A 12447-nucleotide genomic window follows, 5' to 3' on the forward strand; every position below is an offset into this window, starting at 1 on the left:
CTAGTTCTAACACTTTTTAGATGTGTACATAATCTTGGACAAGGCACTGAAAATTTTTCCCAGGCCTATCTAACTCACAGCGGGTAGAGTATTAAAATGAGATACTGTATGTGAAAATTCCTTGTAAACCATAAAATGCAGAACCCAGGTATCGAAGCAGCTGTGTCCTCTCTGTCCTATACTCACGGACTGTTGCAATCACGTACATCACTTGTCTGTTAAGACGGCCTCTAAAGTTTTATCTTTTCCATGTGTTCCTACTGGGCGGGCACGTGGTCAGAGCCTAACAGGCTGAATGTTTATCACCTGTGACCTAATCCAGGCGCCTTGAGTGTGTTACTCCCAATTCTCATCCACTGTCCCCAATTCTGTTCTGTCGATGACACTTGGGGAATAACAACCTGATCATAAAATAACATCCAGCAAAGTTAAGTTGTATTTAGCATGAACCAGGTGCTGTGTTAAATATTTTCCATATACTATCTTATTTAATTTTCACAAAATCACTGTGAGGTAGCTATCGTTACTGTCTCTGTGTTTTATATGGGAAACTAAGATTTGGAGAAGTTATAAAACTTTCTGAGATCATAGATCTTGCAGTAAAGAGAAAGCATGGACTCAAACGCAGGTCTATCTGATGCCAGAGTCTGGGCTTTATCACCATATTCTATTTCACTAACACAGAATGCAACTTTTAGAAGTAACCTTAAAGGTTATCTACTTCAGTCACTGTATTTTATGGATAAAGACTCAGATCCAAAGAAGTAAAAGTACTTGCGCAAGACAATTGGTGAGTTAGTTCCACACTCAGAAAGAGAGCAAGGGTCTCCTGACCCTCAATTTATTGCATTTTGTACAGCTCACCTCTGCTCCGTTCCTCCTCCCTGGCACCTGCCTCTGGGGGTTGCATAGCTAGACCTTGGGGGAGCTGTGTCTGAACTTGAGCTTATCAGGCTAATATACTGGCAGCAAAAAATCAGTCCTTCCTGAGTCTTTCAAGTCAGGTTGTAATTACAGGCAGAAAGGCTGAAATTTAGACATAAGTGATTTTTTCCTCATGGGCAAAAATAGCCTTGAATTTTCAAGCCATGGATAAAACAGGAGACTGCTTCTTGTTCTTTTCCCTGCTGCTAGGGAGTAGTCACCCGTAGGAAAAAGTGCACAGCTGGGTGACGAATAGAACAGCAACTGAACCAGAAGCATTCTCAGCAAAATGGACTTTCCAACCACTTTCTTCTTTCCAAACTGGTGCTTCAGGCTGAATTTACTGATTGAACACACAAATAAACAACAAAATTCTATAAAATTCTGCGGATCCATTTTAAAGGTTAGAAAAATGACTGGCTGGAAATTGTTCTCAGAAAGTGAGTTCAGATCACCTGTCAGCCATGGGGCACTGACTTCATCATGACTCCTGTGACACCCATAGGAAGAAACCTGGTACTGCGCTGGGGCTAGTAGTATTGCATGATCTAGGACAGTGGTGCTGAAACTGAGATTTCAGCCTCCTATGCTCTTTCAAGTGTGGCCCTGGCCCTTTCCTTCAGAGAGACGGGGAGTAGGGAGAGGGAGAATTGTGCAAGGCTAGTAGCTGAGTTAAAATGACTAGATCTTTAAAATTGAGGTTTATCTCTGCATTTTATATATCCCCTGTCCCCGTTATCAAGTGTGAGTCAATAGATATTTGTTGATTAGGAAGGACCTAGACAGAGCCTAGTTGTTCCAAATCAAGGTCCTGTTTGAAGTTCTACATTCCACAGCTTAAATGAGATGCTATGTCTTCTTGAGAACTATACTTGCTAGACAGTAGAAGAATGTGCAACCTTCACCCTTCAGTGGAACTAGAGTAACATATATTTTCACTATGGTAGGCAGTAACGATCACAGGAAATGATGATTTTAAATACATGGGCAATTTGCAATGATATGAGAAGTATAAATGTTACGTTAACTGACAAACTTGCTGATCTTGTTGGACACTTTTTGATATGAGCTCAAAACTTCTGGGTCCTTGTCTGGCCCTCTCTCCACTCAGGCAGAGCTGACCAGTTTTGCTGGGTTTCCTCACTGCCCCCTCCACTCTGCCCCTTCCCACCCCCTCCCCATCTGTGCTCTCATGCTCTGCTCCTTTGAGACCTCCCAGATTGCCAGGACTGGTGTCTTAACATCCCTACATCCCTGACACCTAGCACAATGCCCAGGTTAGATCAGATGCTTGACACTTTAAAACCATGAATGGTATATCTTAAAGCTGGTGGGACCTTCTTTGAAAAGAATTTAATGCTGACTTTGTAAAGGATCCTTTCCTTTGATTCAAATATTTCTGTAATATTCCCATGGAAAATGAGACCAAAGTAAAGAACTGTGAAAAAATTGGATCCCCTCACTGTTTTTAAAGGTTCAATTAAGACATGAACCTATAAGTACTTTGTAAATAGTCAAATGCTAAATAAATACAGGCAGCGTTATGTTTGCCGGCCATAATGGGTGTATTGCAAGACAAAATATATGAAACCACACTGTCTAAAGAAAAGTGCACTTACAAGCTCTCCATCTTTGCCTCCAAAATCTAAATACAGCATCCTGATTCCATCATCTGAAGACATTTTCAGCTTTTCATAAGGAGCCTGTATGATTGTCTTGGGAAAGACACCCTCCTGTGGTTCAGTGGTAATAGAAAATCCATTCTCATAATGTATGGTCAACCGGCACTCCTGGTTTTTATAGGTGCAAGCTGAGAGAGACAGACGGAGATAGAAGTATGAACAATGGAAGTCCATCCATTTTCCCAGGCACTTAAGCTTCTAGTCTCCCCAAACCCAGGGCCCAGCCACCCACTTCTTTCTAAAGTTAAAAATTAATAATCATGCATGAAAATATTCTCCTTAGATTGATTGTGATATTGTAATTTAACTTGCCCTGTGAAACTAAGGGAAATAAACGGAAAGAAATTCCTTTTGCTGGGATTTACTGAATTTTGTCTGGGCTCTAGCCCTTTTATGACCATCTGACAACATGTATGTAGGGAGACGGGTGTTCCAATGGCCTTGTATCAAGCTGGAAAAAACTGACATTTGATTTAGAGTAAGCTGCCTCTGATCATCGTCAACACACCCACAATCAATCAATCAATCGATCGATTGATCAATCAATGCCATGTCCCACCTGGCGGAAGAAGCAAGCAATCCCCCAGTGACATTACCCAAGTTAACAAAAACACATTTAAGAAGTCGGGAGTGAGTACTGAAAAAATAACCTGATTTTTAATGTTATAAAAGTTGAATAAAGCTCATTTTATAAACAGAAAGAAGCGCTTTTTGAGTCGCCCTGATGATCTGATTGTCTTGGGTCCTGGAAAAGCTGCTGTTGTAGATCTATGTCAGATGTGGCACCTTTGGTGAAGGATGCTGTTTCCTGCCTCTGTCCAGTGTGGCATTCAGGAGCCTCAGCTGGTGTCCACAAGGTGCCTTCTGATCCAACGGAACAAAAGTAAAACCTTTCGATCAGTTTAGGTGCCAGCATTTATCTGTGGTCCACCTTGCGTTTAGGAAAAGAGACCGGCGCTCTCAGATTATGAGCTGGACAGGGGAACTGCCACCTGATCCCAAGTTCCCATTAGGAAGACTTGTGAGTGTTTAAAACCCTTAATGAAAAAGTTCTGAAGGGAATTCCCTGGCGGTCCAGTGGTTAGGACTTGGCACTTTCACTGCCGGCCCCTGGTTCGATCCCTGGTCGGGGAAGTAAGATCTTGCAAGCAGCTCGGCCAAAAAAAAAAAAAAGCAAAAGTATCAGATTGGATCTAGTAAGTCAATTGGCTCTGGCCTTCATATACATCTGTAAGCTCTTTGGGGATAGGAGGACATAGGCAGTATTGATTACTCTCTACCATCTTTAGCTCAGCTCAGCTTTATAAACCAAACTGAATTTCACCTCAGCACACTTTAGAAGCAGGACCTTAGCTTAATATTATAGGTGATAAAAGCAAAGCTCAGAGAGGTGAACATGTCACAACCCAGTGGTTTAGATTTCAAAATTCAAGCTCTTTCCTTGCAGTCTGTCTTGTACAGCCTTCTCACACTCTGGTGCTCAGGATACGGAGGCATGTGGGGAGGGATCTTGGCAAAGAGGCTCTCAGAGTAATAACTGGGGTGGGGGGAGCCCCTCAGAGTTTGGGGGAAGAAACAGAGTGTCTATCTGCCCACAGAATGAGGTGGCTTTTAATTGGTTAAAACATATACCCCTTCCTTCGACTGACCACAGCCATCTTTCAACTTGTAACAAAGGGTTGATATTTTCCAAAGCTGCATTCTCTAATGAGTCCTGCGAGGAGCCCCTTGGCAAGTCTTAAGTTATCCTCTCAGAAGGGCCCTAGACCCCTGCCACCCGTCCAGTTCAAGGATGACCAAAACATAACATAGACATGGCGTAGATGTAGTTATGACTTCCCATCTCGAATCCTCGTTTTTGAAAGTTTTCACTTCTAACATCTGCAGAATATGTGGGCGCCTGAGCTCTAAACATGTTTTTCCGCCCTTCCTCTATGTTTGAATTTGAAAGCTGTGCCACTGGATGGTTTGAATTAATTGACTGTGGTTACTTTTAATTTTAATTGACCGAAAGTGGTATTCGAGGTCTTTATATAATGTAATCAGTTATCTGAAGATGTTCTTAATCTACACAGGATAAATTGAGCCCATTATCAAGTTAATTGAAGCTCTGATTAAAACATAAGCCCCTTCCCCCAACTCTCTGCAGACATCTTTCCATTTTGAAACTGGGCTGCACCTTTGGCTATTTCCATAATTTTTTCTCTCCCACCACCCAGCTCAGTCCACACAATTCTCTGTTATTCTCCTTTGGCTGGTCTAGGAACAGCCTCATTGTTTTCCTGTCAAAGTACAGTTCAGCTTACTGAGAGGAGGATTTTATGAAATTTGTGGAATGTAAACTAAACCAAACCCCTGTGGCCATCTTCATTCTTTTCTAGAACACCCCAGAAGTTGTTGCAAGGAGTCTGGACTTCTCTGCAATTACACGTATAACTTCATTAAATTTAGTTTTCAGGTGACTTGAGCCTTTTCCAACTCTCAGGTTTGAAACTCTAGTTTTTCATGCCATACAGAGCAGGCGTCAAAAATAAAAACTTCAGTGACACTCCGAGAGACATTTTCAACAATGTTGGAAAATACTGGGGGATACTAACGAGTTTCAGGATAATTTTTAAAAGACAGTGATTATCTCAGAGATGCTGCAGCAGAAATTCTACGAAACACCTGGTTTTTCATGTTTGCACCAGTAAAGGAAATGTGGAGAAACCCTACTACATGTTGACGTGGGTCCCATCTTTTAGAATCCTCCTGGGTGCTGGAGGAAGTTGCACCCTAGTGCAGTACTGCACACAGAGTGGTCCACGGACCGGCAGTATCAACACTGCCTGGTATCGTACTAGATGCAAATTCTCAGGCCCCGCCCCAGAACTGCTGCGTCACAATCTCTAGGGGTGGGCATCAGCGATCGGAGGCTTCTGAGGGTACAACTAAAAAACTTTGTTGTTCTTGTTTTCAGTGGGACTAAAGTTTGGAGACACTGTACCTAAGAGGTCTTTTTTTTTTTTTTTTTTTTTTAAGGCCAACTTAGTTTATCTTAACCTAAAGTAAACACAAAATGTCTTGTTTTTATATGGCATCCCTCCCTGGGTGAAACACCTAATTCAGGCACCTCAAGAGACAGGTATTCGTTTAGGATAGAGGAGTAGTTCTGCTTCAGAGCAGAGATGGAGAAAGGATTTCTATTCCACTTAATTCATTCTTTTTAAAAGAATTGTTTTATTGTGGTAAAAGTAACATAATACAAAACATACTATTTTAACCGTATTTAACTATTTAACCAGTTCAGGGGCACTAAGGACATTCACATTGTTGTGCAACTCTCATCATCATCCGTCTCCCGAATTTTTCGCCTTCCTAAATGGAAACTCTGTCCCCATTAAACACCAACCCCCATTCCCCCTCCCCTGCCCACCTCCCAGCCCCCGGCATCTACCAGTGTACTTTCTGACTCTGTGAATTTCGCTATTCTACATACCTCGTGTAAGTGGAGTCAAACAGTATTTGTCTGCATCTAATGTATATTGGAGTGCATTTTTTAGGTTAACTTAATACATGTCCTTCAAACAGATTTTACAGTCTTTCCCCCAGCCCCGTGCTATACAGTAGGCCCTCACCAGCCATCTACTTCATACACACTAGTGTACATACGTCAATTGCAATCTCCCAATCCATCCCACCCCCGAACCTGGTGTCCATACATTTGTTCTCTATGTCTCTGTCTCTATTTCTGATTTGCAAATAGGTTAATCTGAACCATTTTTCTAAATTCCACATTACATGCATTAATATACGATATTTGTTTTTCTCTTTCTGACTTACTTCACTCTGTATGACAGTTTCTAGGTCCAGCCATGTCTCTGTAAATGGCACAATTTCGTTCCCTTTTATGGCTAAGTAATAGTCCATTGTATATATGTGCCACATCTTCTTTATCCATTCCTCTGTTGATGGACATTTAGGTTTTGTCTACGTCCTGGCTATTGTAAACAGTCCTGCTATGAACACTGGGGTGCATATATCGTTTGGAATTACAATTTTCTCAGGGTATATGCCCAGGGATGGCATTACTGGGTCATGTGGTAGTTCTATTTTTAGTTTTTTAAGGAAACTCCATACTGTTCTCCATAGTGGCTGTATCAATTTGCATTCCTACCAACAGTGCAAGAGGGTTCCCTTTTCTCCACATCCTCTCCAGCACTTATTGTTTGTAGACTTTTTGATGATGGCCATTCTGACTGGTGTGAGGTGATACCTCATTGTAGTTTTGATTTGCCTTTCTCTAATAATTAGTGATGTTGAGCATCTTTTCATGTGCCTCTTGGCCATCTGTATCTTTTCTTTGGAGAAAAGTCTATTTACGTCTGCCACCCATTGTTTGATTGGGTTCTTTGTTTTTCTGATATTGAGCTGCATGAGCTGTTTGTATATATTGGAGATTAATCCTTTGTCAGTTGCTTCATTTGCAAATATTTTCTCCCATTCTGAGGGTTGTCATCTCATCTTGCTTATGGTTTCCTTTGTTGTGCAAAAGCTTTTAAGTTTAATTAGGTCTCATTTGTTTGTTTTTATTTTCATTACTCTAGGAGGTGGATCAAAAAAGATCTTGCTGCGATTTATGTCATAGAGTGTTCTGCCTATGCTTTCCTCTAAGAGTTTGATAGTGTCTGGACTTACATTTAGGTCTTTAATCCATTTCAAGTTCATTTTTGTGTATGGTGTTAGGGAGTGTTCTAATTTCATTCTTTTACATGTAGCTGTCCAGTTGTCCCAGCACCACTTATTGAAGAGGCTCTCTTTTCTCCATTGTATATTCTTGCCTCCTTTGTCATACATTAGGTGACCATAGGTGTGTGGGTTTATCTCTGGGCTTTCTATCCTGTTCCATTGATCTATATTTCTGTTTTTGTGCCAGTACCATACTGTCTTGATTACTGTAGCTTTGTAGTAGAGTCTGAAGTCAGGGAGTCTGATTCTTCCAGCTCCACTTTTCTTTCTCAAGATTGCTTTGGCTATTCGGGGTCTTTTGTGTTTCCATACAGACTGTGAAATTTTTCGTTCTAGTTCTGTGAAAAATGCCATTGGTAGTTTGATAGGGATTGCATTGAATCTGTAGATTGCTTTGGGTAGCATAGTCATTTTCACAATGTTGATTCTTCCAGTCCAAGAACACGGCATATCTCTCCATCTGTTTGTGTTGACTTTGATTTCTTTCATCAGTATCTTATAGTTTTCTGAGTACAAGTCTTTTGCCTCCTTAGGTAGGTATATTCCTAAGTATTTTATTCTTTTTGTTGCAATGGTAAATGGGAGTGTTTCCTTAATTTCTCTTTCTGATCTTTCTTTGCTAGTGTATAGGAACGCAAGAGATTTCTGTGCATTAATCTTGTATCCTGCAACTTTTCCAAATTCATTGATTAGTTCTAGTAGTTTTCTGGTGGCATCTTTAGGATTCTCTATGTATAGTATCATGTCATCTGCAAACAGTGACAGTTTTACTTCTTCTTTTCCAATTTGTATTCCTTTTATTTCTTTTTCTTTGATTGCTGTGGCTAGGACTTCCAAAGCTATGTTGAATAAAAGTGGTGAGAATGGAAATCCTTGTCTTGTTCCTGATCTTAGAGGCAATGCTTTCAGTTTTTCACCATTGAGAATGATGTTTGCTATGGGTTTGTTGTATATGGCCTTTGAGGCCATATGTTGAGGTAGGTTCTCCCTATGCCCACTTTTCTGGAGAGTTTTCATCATCAATGGGTGTTGAATTTTGTCAGAAGTTTTACTCCATCTACTGAGATGATCATATGGTTTTTATTCTTCATTTTGTTAATATGGTGTATCACACTGATTGATTTGCATATATTGAAGAATCCTTGCGTCCCTGGGATAAATCCCACTTGATCATGGTGTATGTATGATCCCTTTAATGTGTTGCTGGATTCTGTTTGCTAGTATTTTGTTGAGGATATTTGTGTCTATGTTCAACAGTGATATTGGTCTGTAATTTTCTTTTACTGTAGTATCTTTGTCTGATTTTGGTATCAGGGTGATAGTGGCCTTGTAGAATGAGCTTGGGAGTGTTCAATTTGAGAAGGATAGGTGTTAGCTCTTCTCTAAATTTTTGATAGAATTTGCCCGCGAAGTCATCTGGTCCTGGACTTTTGTATGTTGGAAGATTTTTAATCATGGTTTCAATTTCATTACTTGTGATTGGTCACTTCATATTTCCTATTTCTTCTTGGTTCAGTCCTGGAAGGTTGTACCTTTCTAAGAATTTGTCCCTTTCTTCCAGGTTCTCCATTTTATTAGCATATAGTTGTTTGTAGTAGTGTCTTATGATCCTTTGTATTTCTGTGGTGCCAGTTGTAATTTCTCCTTTTTCATTTCTAATTTTATCAATTTGAGTCCTCTCCCTTTTTTTCTTGATGAGTCTGGCTAAAAGTTGATCAATTTTCTTTATCTTTTCAAAGAACCAGCTTTTAATTTCATTGATCTTTGGTATTGTTCTCTTGGTTTCTATTTCATTTATTTCACAACCTTAGAGGTCTTGTGGGAAAATCCTGTTCGTCCAGAGCAGATACCATCAGGGCTTTCTACCATGATGGAAATGTTCTAGATTTGCAGTGTCTACCATGGTAGAAATGACAACTGACTATCCAAGTTACCCACTTTTCCTGAATGAAGATGAGATAAGGCTTTTCACAATCAAACCCCTAGGTTACAGTTTAGTAGGGTATTCAGTGCCTTAATTTAGAAGAATTTTAAATTTACCTCTGGAATTTAAGTTTATCTCTGGAATTTTAAGTACCCCAAATGACCAGTAATGGAAACAATTTTAAGGCTGTGGTGGAGTAGAGGGTGCATTCTTTCCATAAGGATGTGACAACACAAAACCAAAGCCAACCATGCTCACCTGTGGTGACTTCAATAGTGAGTTCAGCTGAGTTATGGCAACCCTGTACTATGCTCCTTGTCCAATGTGAGAGGTCCCTGCTGATCTCAGCCCTGAAGAGATGCGTTTCAATACCCTGCCTGGTACCAGTTCGTGTTGCAAAGGACAGATCTACACCAGCCTGGGGTGATCCTTTCCCTGGACCTGAATGGACCAGCCTGTTGAGAAAAACAGAGAGAGAGAAATTATCAAAATGGAAACTACTGTATTCACTTGATACACCTGTGAAGAGCCCCAAATTGGTGATGTGCTCTCAATTTTCTGATCCAGAACCAAAAGGTCCACTATACCCTAATGTTCACCATGGTTTTCTGCCATCTCCTCACCCAGTGCCTGGCCAATGGTAGAGTGAGATTAGCATAGTGGCCAAGAACTGTGCATCTGGTTGACTATGCAGAGGAATTGAATATTGTGACTTTAACTTAATTTAGACAAATTCAGCTATACTCACTCAACCAAAAAGGAAGATAATTAAGTAAATAATTGAGAGAACAATTTAAATAATGTGGAAAAATCCCATCTCCCCCATTCCATTCCTGGACATATGTATGACCCAGTGAGAGCATGAGACAAGAAAGGAAATCTATTGTTTCCTGGGTTAGACTTAGTTACCCCTGTGTTTCTTGTACTTTGGATCATCTGGCTGCACTGAATGCACTTCTGCATGCATTTCTCAAGCACACAGCCTCCAAATGCAAGCAGACAACTAGGGGACTCAGCTGAGGAAGTAGCAATGTGTGTATCGGTGTTAAATCTTGAAAAAGAACAGTAATGCTGGACTTCTTGAGACATGGAGGAGAACTACATTTTAAGGGAGAGTAAAGGGATTTTCAAGAGTGATTTTTTTTAACATCTTTATTGGAGTATAATTGCTTTACAATGGTGTGTTAGTTTCTGCTGTATAAAAAGGTGAATCAGCTATACGTATACATATATCCCCATATCCCCTGCCTCTTGGGTTTCCCTCCCACCCTACCTATCCCACCCTCTAGGTGGTCACAAAGCACCAAGCTGATATCCCTGTGCTATGCGGCTGCTTCCCGCTACCTACGTATTTTACATTTGGTAGTGTATATATGTTCATGCCACTCTCTCACTTCGTCCCAGCTTACCCTTTCCCCTCCCCGTGTCCTCAAGCCCATTCCCTACATCTGCGTCTTTACTCCTGTCCTGTGCCTAGGTCCTTCAGAACCTTTTTATTTTTTAAAAATTCCATATGTATGTGTTAGCATACGGTATTTGTCTTTCTCCTTCTGACTTCACTCTGTATGACACACTCTAGGTCCATCCACCTCACTATAAATAACTCAATTTCATTTCTTTTTATGGCTGAGTAATATTCCATTGTATATATGTGCCACATCTTCTTTATCCATTCATTTGTCGATGGACACTTAAGTTGCTTCCATATTCTGGCTATTGTAAATAGTGCTGCAATGAACATTGTGGTATATGTCTCTTTTTGAATTATGGTTTTCTCAGGGTATATACCTAGTAGTGGAATTACTCGGTTGCGTGGTAGTTCTATTTTTAGTTTTTTAAGGAACCTCTATATGCTGTTCTCCATAGTGGCTGTATCAATTTACATTTCCACCAACAGTGCAAGAGGGTTCCCTTTTCTCCACACCCTCTCCAGCATTTATTGTTTGTAGACTTTTTGATGATGGCCATTCTGACTGCTGTGAGGTGATACCTCATTATAGTTTTGATTTTCATTTCTCTAATGATTATTGACGTTGAGCATCCTTTCATGTGTTTGTTGGAAATCTGTATATCTTCTTTGGAGAAATGTCTATTTAGGTCCTCTGCCCATTTTTGGATTGGGTTGTTTGGGTTTTCTGATATTGAGCTGCATGAACTGCTTGTGTATTTTGGACATTAATCCTTTGTCAGTTGCTTTGTTTGCAAATATTTTCTCCCATTCTGAGGGTTGTTTTTTCATCTTGTTTATGGTTTCCTTCGCTGTACAAAAGCTTTTAAATTTTATCAGGTCCCATTTGTTTATTTTTGTTTTTATTTCTATTTCTCTAAGAGGTGGGTCAAAAAGGCTCTTGCTGTGATTTGTCATAGTGTTCTGCCTATGTTTTCCTCTAAGAGTTTTATAGTGTCTGGACTTACATTTAGGTCTTTAATCCATTTCAAGTTTATTTTTGTGTAAGGTGTTAGGGAGTGTTCTAATTTCATACTTTTACATGTAGCTGTCCAGTTGTCCCAACACCACTTATTAAAGAGGCTCTCTTTTCTCCATTGTATATTCTTGCCTTCTTTATCAAAGGAAAGGTGACCATATGCATGTGGGCTTACCTCTGGGCTTTCTATCCTGTTCCATTGATTGATATTTCTGTTTTTGTGCCAGTACCATACTGTCTTGATTACTGTAGCTTTGTAGTGGAGTCTGAAGTCAGGGAGCCTGATTCCTACAGCTTCATTTTTCTATCTCAAGTTTGCTTTGGCTATTCAGGGTCTTTTGTGTTTCCATACAGACTGTGAAATTTTTTGTTCTAGTTCTGTGAAAAATTCCATTGGTAGTTTGATAGGGATTGTATTGAATCTGTAGATTGCTTTGGGTAGTATAGTCACTTTCACAATGTTGATTCTCCAGTCCAAGAACATGGTATATATCTCCATCTAATTGTATCATCTTTAATTTGTTTCATCAGTGTCTTATAGTTTTCTGAGTACAAGTCTTTTGTCTCCTTAGGTAGATTTATTCCTTGGTATTTTATTCTTTTTGTTGCAGTGGTAAATGGGAGTGTTTCCTTAATTTCTCTTTCAGATTTTTCATCATTAGTGTATAGGAGTGCAAGAGATTTCTGTGCATTAATTTTGTATCCTGCTACTTTACCAAATTCATGGATTAGTTCTAGTAGTTTTCTGGTGGCATCTTTAGCA

General features: G+C 40.0%; 2 protein-coding genes across 10 annotated transcripts in view; one reads left to right on the forward strand and one right to left on the reverse strand.

Moving 5' to 3' along the window:
- MTBP (MDM2 binding protein) overlaps positions 1 to 12447 on the forward strand; it is a 237345-nt gene that overhangs the window by 98958 nt on the left and 125940 nt on the right. The window lies entirely within an intron of this gene.
- The window catches only part of SNTB1 (syntrophin beta 1), a 214522-nt gene that overhangs the window by 3116 nt on the left and 198959 nt on the right, over positions 1 to 12447 (reverse strand). The window contains exons 6-7 of the mRNA XM_059043450.2: positions 9517 to 9713; positions 2544 to 2734 (exon numbers count right to left, since the gene is read on the reverse strand). Coding sequence (XP_058899433.1) covers positions 2544 to 2734; positions 9517 to 9713 — 388 coding nt within the window. The remainder of the gene's footprint in view (positions 1 to 2543; positions 2735 to 9516; positions 9714 to 12447) is intronic.

The sequence above is a fragment of the Kogia breviceps genome, chromosome 17, assembly GCF_026419965.1.
Source record: "Kogia breviceps isolate mKogBre1 chromosome 17, mKogBre1 haplotype 1, whole genome shotgun sequence".
NCBI lineage: Eukaryota > Metazoa > Chordata > Mammalia > Artiodactyla > Physeteridae > Kogia > Kogia breviceps.